This window comes from Papio anubis, chromosome 1, assembly GCF_008728515.1.
Source record: "Papio anubis isolate 15944 chromosome 1, Panubis1.0, whole genome shotgun sequence".
In the NCBI taxonomy this organism is placed as follows: Eukaryota; Metazoa; Chordata; class Mammalia; order Primates; family Cercopithecidae; genus Papio; species Papio anubis.
The window spans coordinates 206700454-206715242 of NC_044976.1; the positions used below are offsets into that span (position 1 = coordinate 206700454).

Sequence of the window (14789 nt, forward strand, 5' to 3'; positions counted from 1 at the left end):
CCAGGCTAGAGTGAATGGCGCGATCTCAGCTCGCTGCAACCTCTGCCTCCCAGGTTCAAGCAATTCTTCTGCCTCAGCCTCCTGAGTAGCTGGGATTACAGGCATGTGCCACCATGCCTGGCTAATTTTTATATTTTTAGTAGAGATGGGGTTTCTCTATGTTGGTTCAGGCTGGTCTCGAGCTCCCAATCTTAGGCGACCCTCCCGTCTTGGCCTCCCAAAGTGCTGGGATTACAGGTGTGAGCCACCGCGCCCAGCCATATAGCATATTCTTTAGGTTAGCTAAAAAAAAAAAACCTTGCTGTCTGCTTTTGAGGCTTTATTCCCATCACCTATGCCCTGCCATACTACCTTGGTGAAGGGCTTCTAGAATATACTTGTGTATCCCTTTTCTGTCTAATTAGAAGGGTTGATGATTATATTGCTTTTTTACTACTCTGTTATGTTTTCTTTTGTCTCTTTGAGGTTGAGATGTCAAAATACGTAAATGGTCAGACTTTTTAGGCCCTTGCCACATAGAACCTGTATTTTCCATTTACTTACTGTGCATTTGGTGCCTTTGTATGCTAGTCATTACGTAAGGTGCTTTATCGGATTTACTTCATCATTTTAGAAATTCAGTACTTCGCCTCACATCATATAACCTAGTACCTGGTGAGCTGGGATGGGAATCCAGATCTTGCTTGTTCTACAGTCCATGATTCCTGCAGCACTCGCGCTGCCTGTATTGAGTCCTCCTAATTTTCATCTTTCTCCATGTGCAGTTTCTTCAGTAACCTTGCTTAACTATTGATTGGAAACCTGTTTTGGCTTTCAGAGGACTGAAATAAGAAATTGTCTCTCCACGCATTCTTGAGCAACCCAGGATCCTTTCAGATGTGCTCAAGCAACTAATGCGTGGTTGAACTAAGATGACTTTTGCCATCACTTTGAACTGAGAAAGTTCTGTTATTGACCTGTTTTCCGGTGTGAGTTTTGAAATGACACGTGTGCCTACTATTAGAATCTGTTCCATTCTTGATGATACTTGGTGTCCTAGAAATATGTCAGACAATTTCTTGTTAATTTTGATGACTAAAATAGTGATAATAATATGAAAATCCTGTATTTTACTTTTATTTGTTCAGGATGCCTCTGGGATCAGTCAGTACAATCAGAAAACTGCTGATTTCCTTGAGTGGCTGTAGCTCCCCTCTTCTCCCCCACCCGATTGCTTTTTTGCAAATAAAAAGTACATTAGGGACTGATTCTGTAGGGGTTTCTTTTGGTTGTTTTTTTGACAGTAGTTTTTACATTGCGCACAGATTTTTTAAATGCATTAAAATAATGTTCTTCAAGATCTAATTTGGACTGTGGAGTCATGTCAGGTCTCACTTATTTTTCCCTCTCTTTCTCCCCCTTTGCAGGATGATGAAGTGGTTCTGCAGTGCACCGCAACCATCCACAAAGAACAACAGAAACTATGCTTGGCAGCAGAAGGATTTGGCAACAGACTTTGTTTCTTGGAGTCCACTTCCAATTCCAAGGTGGGATGAAGTCTTTCAAGGCTATTCAAATATGCAAGTTTTACTAGTGGCATTGAAGTTATTTATGAGCTCTCTACTATTTTCTGTGGAACACATACTATATAAATGAAAGGGATATAAAAATGTTTTCAACTCCATTTTGCTGATTTTTAATTGAGTCTCTTCTGGGTCCAAAGAACTAGGGATAAGATTGTTAGCAAGAACACGGAAAGTCCTTGCCCCATGATGTTTATATTCTAGTGGAAAAGCAAACAAGTAAATAAATGATGTAATTTGAAAACTGATAAGGGCTAGGAGGATTTAATGGATTATTAAGTTTGAACAGGAACCAATAGTCTTAGGCTCATTATATTTTTTATAAGATAGACTTTCAATTTTCTGTATTAACAAAAAGTCAAAACTCTAGATCCCAGTTCATGTTTAAAATAGGTAAACCTGGGTATAGATATAGTTCACACAGATATATCTGGATTTGACTTTCATTGGTAGAAAATGGGATATGGCTTTTTTTCCTCAAAGTGGTATCTCTTGCATTGATCCTAAAGGGGAAAGGACAGAAAGATTGTTAGCAGTAAGTAGTCAGACACTGTAAATTATATATGTACTCTTGGAAATGAGCCCAGAAATATCTTAAGCTATGGAATTTTAAAATCAAAGGCAGAACTAGCTTTTTGAGACAACCGCTCCTAGGATATTTATTTTTTTAGGCTGATCTTTGCCTAAAAGAGAATGGTTCATAATATCAGCATAGATTTTCTTGCAGAAATATAAACACTTAAATCTGTTGATATGTTTTGATTCATTATTCCTGATTCCTAACTGTGGATATTTACTGTACATTCTGTATATGAATGAATTTTCATCTGTGTCTCTATATTTCAGAAATTAGAAGTTAAGGTTTTACTTTTAGGAACTATTCACTTTGAGACAGACCCACCTTGTAATTATTAAAAATTCAGGGAGAAATGAGGAATAATCAAGAAGGCATAGTTTTTCATCTCTTTGAATCTCCACATAAAACCAGACAGATCTATGAAGAGGGCAAAACTCACACCCACAGATAACACAGTATCCAAGACAAACTAAGTGGCAAGTTATTCCTACATATGGTGTCAGTAAATGTACAGGAGGAAGTGCAAGAGAGGCGACATGATTTCTATTGTCTCTGAAGGTCAGTGACAAATCCTTGCTGGAAACTGTGGTGGGTCAATGTGAAAACAGCAACCACTCCAGGCATGGTGGCTCACGCCTGTGGTCCCAGCACTTTGGGATCCAAGGCAGATGGATCACTTGAGGTCAGGAGTTCAAGACCAGTCTGGCCAACATAGCGAAACCCTGTCTCTATTAAAAATACAAAAATCAGCTGGGTGTGGTGATGCACACCTGTAATCCCAGCTACTTGGGAGGCTGAGGCAGAAGAATCGCTTGAACCCAGGAAGCGAAGATTGCGGTGAGCCAAGATCACACTACTACACTCCAACCTGGGTGATAGAGCAAGATTCTGTGGAAAAGAAAAGACAAAGAAAAAGAACTAAGAGGGAGCAAAGGAACCATGGCATAGTGAGGTGAGATGTTTCTGGAGTAACCTTGGCCCTATGGACTTTTATAACTAACCATGTAAAGCTCTCTTATAGGTCAAAGCCCTCCTCTGAGGAAAAATTGCAGGGGTGATAGAGGCAAAGGATAGAGAAGGATCAAATGAAAAACAAACAAAAAAACAGAGGAGGGAAACAGAACCCATAGATTTCATAAGATGCCATGTTTCAAGTAGTGGGGAGAACCACAGAACAGAAAGTTCTAGAGCTGTCAAGCTAAAAAAAGCTACACTCTCCCTTTCCCTAAGAGGACAAGAAAAAGCATTTCAATTTTTATCTGGACATTTGATGTGCTTGTGTTGCCTGTAGACATTATAATTTTATAATATATATAATTATGTATACTTTATATGTATTAGTGGAGTAATCTAATTTATGTAACTATAATTATACTTATATAATTTATATGGGTATATATTATATAAAAAAGAGAATAAGAAGCAGAATAATATCTACAGGTAATAAAGGTCAACTAGTTAAATAAGCTTATAACTATTTAAAAATGGACTAAAAGAAATTAAAAAAAATAAGATACACTGTGAAGGAGCAACATACATACTTAGCTCAGAAATAAGATGAATAGAGAACAGAGATTTGGAAAAGGGAGCTGAATTACAGCCAGAATTCCAAATTAAAGAAAAACTAATTTTAGACCTGGAGACTGCATGAGAAGGGACAGCAGAGCACGTAAACCCACAGCTTAACATCTGCAGAGACGTAGAAGATGGAAAAGCGAAAACCTTCGAAAATCCAAAGGAAATGATTTTGTGGAAGACAATTTTCCCACGAACCGGGGCTGCAGGGTGTTTGGGGGATGATTCACGCAATTACATTTATTGTGCACTTTATTTCTATTATTATTACATTGTAATATATAATAAAATAATTCTACAACTCACCATAATGTACTATCAGTGGGAGCCCTGAGCTTGTTTTCCTGTAACTAGATGGCCGTATCTGGGAGTGATGGGAGACAGTGACAGGTCGTCAGGCATTAGATTCTCATAAGAGGGTGTGCAACCTGGATCCCTCGCATGAGCAGTTCACAGTACGGTTTGCACTCCTGTGAGATCAGCAGCAGCATTAGATTCAGAGCTCAGGTGGTAACGCCAGTGATGGGGAGTGGCTGTACATACAGATGAAGCTTGCCAGCTGCTCACTTCTGGCTCTGTGGCCTGGTTCCTAAGGGGCCGCTGGCACCGGTCCATGGCTAAGGGGTTGTGGACCCCTGACCAAAGAACACCAAATTTCAGTGGAGACTCTGGCACGAGGAATGGTGGTGAGCATTCAAGATGCACTTACCCAAGGAACTGAGATGGAACGATGGTTTTAGGGGAGAGAGTGTCCTGTGGAATGGCTCTGTCCTCTGACAAGGTTAAGTAAGTATGACTACCAAAAAATGGGAGACTGGGTACAGTTTATAAAAATTCAACTTTCTGATTGCTTTATAGGTGTAGTCTAAAAGTGAACAATATCACTTTCACTGGAGACAAATAATATATTAGCTATTTGCAATATTGCTCATAGAGAGAACTAAGAAATAGTAATCAAAAAGGTAAGGTCTTAAGGATATTATTTAAAAATATAAGTATTAGGGAGGCCCAAACTTCCTAAACAAAAGAGATATATAAAAATATATTTAAATATTATATATTTTATGAACATATTTATATTATAAATAATATAAACATAACAAATAAATATATAAGTATTATAAAATATATATTATATATTTCTGTTATATATAATGCCTATATTGAATACATTTATAAGTTGATATAGATTCATGTTTATTAAGAAATACATATTTATTTTATATTGTATATATTTATAATATAAATATTTATATTATATATTAATGTAGATATATGATATGTAGATATTACATATAATTATATATTTTTATTTAAATATAAAAATGCATACTTAATGTACATATTATATATGATATGTATATCCTATGTATATGTGTGTATGTACGTATCATATATATATTTATATATAATACAGCTGTGTGCCACATACCACTTATATGACAGCAGTCCCATAAGATTATAATGGAGCTGAAAAATTCCTATTGCCTAGTGATGTCTTGATAATTTCAATCTTGCGTAGGCCTACAATAATGTGAATTTGAGTCTTAGTTTTCAACAAAAAAGTTTAAAAAGTAGAAAAAAAAAATTAAAAAAAGAGAAAAGAGGCTTCTAGAACAAAGATATGAAGAAAATATTTTCGTACAGCTGTGTTTGTATTTTAAGCTAAGTGTTATTACAAAAATCAAAAACTTAACAAAAGTAAAGTTTGTAAAGTAAAAAGTTACGATAAGCTAAGGTTAATTTATCATTGAACAAAGAAAATTTTAAAAATAAGTTTAGTGCAGCCTAAGTGCACAGCGTTTATAAAGTTTGCAGTAGGGTGATGTCCTAGGCCTTCACATTTACCCACCACTCACTCACTGACTAACCAGAGTAGCTTCCAGTCCTGCAAGCTCCATTCATTGTTGGTGTCCTATGTAGGTGTACCGTTTCTTATCTTTTATATCACATTTTTTTTTTTTTTTTTTTTTTTTTTTTTTTTTGAGACGGAGTCTTGCTCTGTCGCCCAGGCTGGAGTACAGTGGCCGGACCTCAGCTCACTGCAAGCTCCGCCTCCCGGGCTCACGCCATTCTCCTGCCTCAGCCTCCCAAGTAGCTGGGACTACAGGCGCCCGCCACCTCGCCCAGCTAGTTTTTTTTTTGTATTTTTTAGTAGAGACGAGGTTTCACCGGGTTAGCCAGGATGGTCTCGATCTCCTGACCTTGTGATCCGCCCGTCTCGGCCTCCCAAAGAGCTGGGATTACAGGCTTGAGCCACCGCGCCCGGCCTATATCACATTTTTTACTGTACTTTTTCTATTTTGAGATACGTTTATATAAACAGATACCACTGTGTTACGGTTGCCTCCAGTATTCAGTATAGTCATGTGCTGTACAGGTGTGTAATGTAAGAGCAATAGGCTAGACCATATAGACCTAGGTGTATAGGAGGCTGCACCATTTAGGTTTGTATTACATACACGCCATGATGTACACATAATGATAAGATCACCTGATGACACATTTCTAGAATGTGTCCCCATCATTAAGTGATGCATGTCTATATATATATATCATCCATGGGTGATACACACACAGACATACACATGCATGCACACACACACATACACACACCATACACATAAAATGTTTTAAATAAAAGGAAAAATCTCATTTTAAATAAAAATGAAATTATATATTTATAGTATTTTTAAATTAAAATATGCATTTTAGCAATCTAAGACAATTGAGGCCAAAGTGTGTTGATTATATTAACAATTATAAGTGAGTTTGACTTACCTATTAAAATAAGAACTTAAAATTATAACCATGACTGCAAAGCTAAATCTAACAGTATGTATATAAAAACAAAGGCATTCAGAAAGGGAAAAATTAAAGGATAGTTAAGGATATACCAAGAACTACAAATAAAAAGAAAACAGGTGTCTTTATCTCAATATTTGACATGGCATAATTTAGACTAAAAAACTTTGAGACAAAGAAGGATTTTTTAAAATAATGCTAAAGGGTACATTTCTCAATGAAGACAAAGTAGTTTCATGACCCTAATAACAGATACAACTTTTACAAAGTAGAAACCTCAGAAGTTGCCAAGAGAAACATAGAAACATACCAGTAATAAGAGACGTAACACACTTCAACTTGAAAAAGAATAAGTATAATGCTTAGCATAATCAGTAAGATTGACTTTATAGAGATATGTCAAAATCTGAACCTCAGAAATAGAATATACCTTTCTTTAAAGTTCACACACCGTATTAAAAAATGTTGACAATATTTTAGGCCACAAAGAAAACCTCTAGTAAGTTCCAAAGAGTAGGAATAATACAACTATAACTATAAAGAAACTAGAAGTTAATTTTTTAAAAAGCAAAAACAAAATCAGCCCCCTAAAAAATAAAAAACCACACAAAAGACCTTTCTATCTGAAAAGTAAAGTGTACACTATTAATTAAATCTTGGGTCAAAGGCAAAATAAAATTGAAGAGTTTCTTGAACATCATGATAATGAACATGTGATGTTTTAGAATGCGTGGGATATAGCTAAAGAAGTTATCAGAATAAAATCTATAGCATTAAATGCATATATTAGTGTTTTATTTTATTCTTTTTTTTTGAGTCGGAGTCTCGTTCTGTCACCCAGGCTGGAGCGTGGTGGCATGAACTCGACTAACTGAAACCTCCACCTCCCGCATTCAAGCAATTCTCCTTCCTCAGCCTCCCAAGTTGCTGAGATTACAGGCACCCACCACCATGCCTGGCTACTTTTTATATTTTTAGTAGAGACGGGGTTTTGCCATGTTGACCAGGCTGGTCTAGAACTCCTGACCTCAGGTGGTCTGCCTGCCTTGGCCTCCCAAAGTGCTGGGATTACAAGTGTGAGCCACCACACCTGGCCTAAATGCAGATATTATTAAAAATGAAAATGTAAAACAAATGAATTAAACAGCCAGATAAAAACTGGGAGAAGAACAACAAAGTAAGCAAAATAAAGCAACAAAGTGGTATTAGTAAAGATAAGAAAGAAATTGATGAGTTAATTTTGAAAATTGGTCCTTTGAAAAAAATCATCAACAAAGACAAACCATGAATTAATCTAACCAAGGAAAAAGGGAGTACAAATATTCGATTATTAGAGGTTACGTATGAGTTGGAAGGGGATAATGATCAAAAAAGGAAATTAAGTCATGAGGGACCATTTGTCTAACTACATACAAGCGAACTTTAAAATCTTCATGAAATGAATAATTTCATGAAAGTAAAGATTTGCTACATTAAGTTCAAACAGACCAATTATCATAAAATAAATAGTGTGGTAGCAAAGTATTCCCTGACAAGACATGCACCAAGGTCTGATACTCCCTACTTAACTGTGCTCCTTAAATTATTCCAAAGCATAATTAAAGAAGGAAAAGTTTCAAATTTATTTTGTCAAGTAAATGTAATTTAGATTTCAAAATTAAGAAAACATTTTTTGCAAAGGTAATTTATAGATCAATTTCAGTTTTTATTGATACAGACATTTTCTGAGAGAAAATATTTTAAATAAACCAATGTTGCATTAAAATCTTTATCATGACCAGTGAAGGTTATTCCAGGAATCCAAAAATAGCTCAATACTATAAATCAATTAATAGAATTCTTCATATTAGGAAAGATAAGGAGAAAAATCCTTTGAACTTACTCATAGATGGGGAAAGGGCACTGAACAAAATTTAAATTCTATTCATGTTTAAAAATAATAAAATACCTCCTTAACATTATTTTATAAGTGCATGTGCACACACACACTTCAGTTCAAAATCAGCACTTTCTTTAAGGTAGTATACTAGCAATTAAAGTCGGGTGTAGGTTAAAGAAGGGTGCCCAGTATGCCCTCTGCGATACATGCCTGTGTTGGAGGTATGAGCCAATGTGATTAGACACTGACGATCAGACATGAAGAGGTAAAACTATTTCTAGATGTAGATGATTTGATTATATACTTAAAATTCCCAAAAATTAATTAGTGGAAAAGCTACTACAGGAGTGGATTGATGAGAGAAATCTGTAATGTAGCAGGTTATAAAATCAATGGCCACATAACCTGGCAACATAGCGAGACCCCGTGTCTCTACAAAAGTAAACAATTAGGCAAGGTTCGGTCTCTAAAGACCAGACCCTGTGTCTACAAAAATTTAAAAATGAACTGGGTCTGGTGGCATATGCCTGTGGTCCCAGCTACTCGGGAGGCTGAGGCAGGAGGATTGTTTGAGCCTGACAGTTCGAGGCTGCAGTGAGCTGAGATCGTACCACTGCATTGCAACCTGGGTGACAAGAGTGAGACCCTGTCTCAAAATAAGTAATTAAATAAATAAACAGAAATAATAGTCTTAGGCCAACCATTCACCAGTATAAAGTCATTAAACTTTAACACTATGTTTATTTGCTATTTTTGATAATATTACTAATATATATTTTTTTTATCATGTATACATGTGCTAATAAATTAGTTTCCTAAATGTGTGTTACATCAGTAAATTTTTCAGGATTGTAGATTTGAAGTGCTGTTTCTGTTTTTCTTTGTGGATTTTTTTTTTCTTTGAGTCAGGATCTGGCTCTTTTGCCCAGGCTAGAGTGAAGTAGCTTGATCTCAGCCCACTGCAGTGTCTGCCTCCTGGGCCCAAGCAGTCTTCCCGCCTCAGCCTTCCAGGTATCTAGGACTACAGGCACACACTACCACGCCCAGCTAATTTTTTTTGTAGAGATAGGGTTTCACTATGTTGCCCAGGCTGGTCTTAAAGTCCTGGGCTCAAGTGATCTTTCTGCCTCGGCCTCCCAAAGTGCTGAGATTACAGCTGTGAGCCACCGTACCTGGTGGGAATTTTTTTAAAGCTCAAATTGGATAAGAAGGTTATAGGAATCTATTCACCTATCATATAGAAAAGAATATGTGCTCAGTCTCAGGAAATAGAAAATATATTACCTTATTTATATTGTTTTAATTAATGCTTTTAAAAAATCCGATTAACTCTGGGACAGAGTAGGATAGAATAAAACTATTTCTGAGTAGGAGATAAGTGAATATAATTTGTATTCCTGAGAGCTGGTGTTAAATTTTTGCAACCCAGTTTTCCTCTTGGGCAGACCTTTTTAAAAGGAAACACCCACAGTCTGTATGAATTTGATTCTCCTGTGGATAGTATAGACTTAAGCACTGAACACGGTCTGAGCAGACTCACCTTGCTGCTTTCCAGCAATTATAGTGGAAAATCATACTCCTGGACACAGAAGCTCTGTAGTGATAGCCACTGTCAGGACTTATTAGGGAACTGCATTTCGTTTTTCCTTTTCGTTTATAATCACTTTTTAATCAGTAAAATATTTGATTAAGTGGAATAACTGCCAGTTAAGCTAATGTTCCTTTGATAATATTTGGGTCATTCTAGGGTTTTAAGTTGAATTAGATCAAGAAACAATTCATAATTGGTGTTCAATGGTTCCAGTCAGGCATATTTAATATATGAGCAGATTTTAAATAAATGTTATATGTTCTTTTCATAGAGCAGAATAACTTTAATCCACTGAAATTGATCAGACTAGTTTGAGTTTCCCCTTCAAGAACTGAGGATGTTGAAACAATGATCATGAGAAGAATGGGCTAAATAAAACTGCCTTTGCACTTTTCTGAAGGATTGCTATAGTATTTGGCTTGACAGTTTCACTGGGGACTAATTTATTTGGCTTTTCATGTTCATGACAGGGTGCAGTTTATAATAATAAGCAATGGTTAACACGAATCATTTTATAAGACTCTCTATACTGCTGAGTCTCACCTTGTTCAGATGATCTAAAACTCATGACAATAAGTACTTAAAAATAATTACATAACTAATTTTATACTAAATTAAACTCCAGCCTCGGCAACAGAGTGCTGAGACCACTGTTTCAATCAATAAATCATTAAATCAGTTAATTAAATCCCAAATTCTACTGGATTATTAAGCAGTGATAGTTTTTAAGTGTTTGAGAATGATTACTATAGAAATTTAAAATTGAGCAAAAAATTTTGCAAAACCGGGAAAGATTTTAGCATCATTACATATGGTTGAATCTCAGGCAACACCAGGGGTTCAAAGGAGCACCGTCGTTTTATGCAGATGTGACAATTGAATCAATAGTCATGCAGTGCTGCCCCTACAAAAGGGACATTCATTAAAAAATAGTAAAAGCCATTCTTATTTAATTGTCTCACTGCTCCAAGCATAGTTTTCTGGTATTCATCATCATGGACTCTGGATAGAGGCAGGAAGATGATCTTTTTTTTTTTGAGACGGAGTCTCACTCTGTCGCCCAGGCTGGAGTGCAGTGGCCGGATCTCAGCTCACTGCAAGCTCCGCCTCCCGGGTTCACGCCATTCTCCTGCCTCAGCCTCCGGAGTAGCTAGGACTACAGGCGCCCGCCACCTCGCCCGGCTAGTTTTTTGTATTTTTTAGTAGAGACGGGGTTTCACCATGTTAGCCAGGATGGTCTCGATCTCCTGACCTTGTGATCCGCCCGTCTCGGCCTCCCAAAGTGCTGGGATTACAGGCTTGAGCCACCGCGCCCGGCCAAGACGATCTTTAAGATTTGTTTCATCCGATATTTCAATTATTCTGTATTTCTGAGACTGATGCACATTCACAGTCTGTATAAAACAGTATTGTTGATTTTTATCAGGTTTCCAAAAAGGAAGCTGGGCCTTGTAGATACAACAATATCAAGAGCTTTTTCTGTTTCTTCCAATTTCTATGGCATCACTTTAATTAAAAGTATTTTTTCTCATAATGGAACATGATAGAGCAATATTTTATATTCGGTGACTTCTCATTATTCACCAGCATAAATAATGCATTAAGATATTAATGATGCATAATAGTTGTGATATTCCAGATGAACTGATCTTCTTATTCAAGTGAGAATTTTTGAATAATAAAAATGTCGGTATAAGATAAATGCTAGATGGTATAAGAAAGATTCACTTCATAAATAAATTTTATGAAACATCTTAAACAGCAGATACTTGTTTCTTGACGATTTCTCTAAAAATTAATTGGAATAATAAAACATAAGGAAATAAATATTAACATTATTGCTGTTTCTTCTCTCTATTCATTTTGACTTTCACAGCATTTTGTTTGTACAAACAAGAGGCAAAAGAAAGACCACTGTGGTTTGGAAAGAACATAAATTATCAATAACTATATTTATTTTTCAGTATTCTTATGTTTCAGCTATATAATTAATATTTATTTCCCAATATTTTCAGAGAAAAACAAAGTAGATGGTAGGTGTGGCAGAAAGGAAATATCCTAATATTTTGTGACTATCTTGTCTATGTAGAATAAGTGATTAGATACTTAAACAGAGTTCCGATAGAACAGAAGAGTTGAAAGAAAATATTTAACAGTTTTTTGGCAGATTGTTGAATTGGACCTGAATGGAACTGCTTGTTAAATTGTGATTCATAAGTTTTGTGGAAATAATTCTTCTTAGTGTTTTTTTTTTTTTCCCTAGATGGAGTCTCACTCTGTCTCCCAGGCTGGAGTATAGTGGCATGATCTCGGCTCACTGCAACCTCTGCCTCCTGGGTTCAAGTGATTCTCCTGCCTCAGCCTCCCGAGTAGCTGGAATTACAGGCATGCACCACCACACCTGGCTGATTTTTGAATTTTTAGTAGAGACGGGGCTTCACCATGTTGTCCAGGCTGGTCTTGAACTCCTGACCTTAGGTGATCCGCCTGCCTCAGCCTCCAAAGTGCTGGGATTTCAGACATGAGTCACCACGCCTGGCCTCTTTTGGGTATTTTTAACATGCATTTATGCTGCTATCCAGTTAAGGAAGAGTGATGATACAAAGGGCAAAGATGACATAATTGAAATTCCCAAAATAGAAGGCATTTTATGGAATACTTGAATTATGTATCTAATTTTATGCTAAATTAAATTCCAATGAGTAATACAACATCAGTATCTTGCCTTATGATGCCTTATGCCTTATCATATGAACTAACGACTCATTCTGGAAATTTTAAAAAGATTTTAAAGAATTCTCATTGTAGTCACAGATGAGCTCCTAATTTCTCATTATGTTTCTCATAAGATATAGAAAATGAAGCAACATGAAAACTTAGGAAAACACTGAAGTCTAAGAGAGCTCCACTAATTATAAGGCAGATGAAACTAGTTGGAAAAAACCTACCTGGAGTTCACCTCTTGTACACGGTTTCACCTCAAACACTGCAAAAACATTGGCAGATATTTTAATCCGCCTAACCTGTCAGCCTCAGCCAAAAGGGGCTATGCTAACAAGCAAAATGCATAGCCAACTTTCGTTCGTTCCTTCTGCTCTCCTCCATCCCATCAGTTCAGACTCCGCTCAGATGATGCAGGCGTTGGTAGGCAGTAAGCTGATGATGACCCATTCTGTTCTGGAAGCCTTGGTTCTCACAGATACAGTGCTGAGGGCTTATTACAAACAGGAACAGCACTGGTGGAAGTACAGAATAGGGATTGTGTTTTGATGGTGGTGTATGCATTGTAATAACAGAGAACAGAACTAAGGATAGGGAAAGGAGAAGCTGTTAATTTAGATGGTCAGAGGTGAATTAAGTGAATGCTTGTGAAAAACTGAAAACTACACTTGGAGTTTTGTATACTTACTTTCTGAATCTAGGAGTATGATTTAGCCATCACTGGAGTGAACACACTGCAGCAAATGAAGCTCTAACACAGAATTCGGCGCATTTTTTTTTTTTTTTTTCTGTAAAGAGCCAGATGGGAAATATTTTAGTTTTGTGGGTCAGATTTCTATTCAGCTTGGACATTGCAGTGTGAAAGTGGCCGTAGACCATATGTAAACAGATGAACATGGCTGTGTTCCAAAAAACCTGTACTTATGGGCACTGAAAATTGAATTTCATATTTTCATGTGCCATAAAATATTTTTTTCTTGCAATTTTTTTTCAACTGTTAAAAAATGTACAAGCCATTCTTAACTCTTGGGCCGTGATTTGGTCCATGGCCATGGTGTGCCTAGCCCAGCTCTAACATATGGAAAGTATTATATTGCTAAGGGGTAAAGCTAGACAAATGAAACAGGAGCAACTGTGAAAGATATGATAGAGGCAACGTTTTCTGCCAGTATGTTAGATGCACTTGCCCTCCTAAAGCTGGGAAAGAGAATACTTATGTCTGGAGCTATTGGTGGAGTTTTATGAAAGTATAGGGATGGCATTTGAGTGGGTCTCCTTGACAGATGGTACTTAAGTTGATGAATGTTTTTGATGTTTGAAAGGATGAGAGAATAAATGGGTAAAATACAAATATAGCTCAATAGAGTGTGATATAGAAGGAAGCATTTCATAAGGAGAATGAGAACAAAAGCATAGAGAAGAAGCATTTGTTGGTGACTGGGAACTCTCAAATGTTCTGCTGAGGGGTGAGGTCAGGTTTCAAATGCCTTGTTACCAGCACAACTTTATTTTAAAGATGAAGGGAGCTTCTGAAAGCTTTCTAACCGTGGATTGCATTATTTCACGTGTTGCCACTTGCCAATTTGCACATTTAGACATGCGTAAGCATCCCTGGAGGTATAAATATCCAGTTGGATTTTAATGAAAGATGACATGCCTTTGGATATACTGTGTTCTCTCTCTTCCTGGAAGACCCTTGTGCTTTCTTCACCTGAAGGAAGTCTTTTCATCCTTTAGATATCTGTCGAATGCTTTTTCCTTTGTGAAGTCTTCCTGCATTTACAATGCATCCCCCTCCTTTATGACAAAATAATTCAATGTTTTCTTTCTTGCATCCTTGCTTGCCTTTCTACCTGGTTGCTTTCTATTTCTTTCTCTCTCTCTCTGTCTCACTCACTTGATCGCTCTTTGTCTTTTTCTTCCTCCCTCCCACACTCCTCTCTTTCAAGGAAAATAAATTCCCCCTTTGACTGTGCAACTTGCTGCTAACTCATGTGTCCTTTACATTTACTTTGGCCTTTCTCAAATTACGAAAGCACCTGCAGGCAGAGACAGCCTCTCAGTTATCTTGTATCTCAG

At 36.7% G+C, this 14789-nt stretch overlaps 1 protein-coding gene across 13 annotated transcripts in view; it reads left to right on the top strand.

The window, feature by feature from the left end:
* The window catches only part of RYR2 (ryanodine receptor 2), a 785691-nt gene that overhangs the window by 219624 nt on the left and 551278 nt on the right, over window positions 1-14789 (top strand). For all 13 annotated transcript variants that reach the window (XM_021934115.2, XM_021934128.2, XM_021934136.2 and 10 more), the window contains exon 2: window positions 1407-1526. In XM_021934115.2, coding sequence (XP_021789807.1) covers window positions 1407-1526 — 120 coding nt within the window. The remainder of the gene's footprint in view (window positions 1-1406; window positions 1527-14789) is intronic.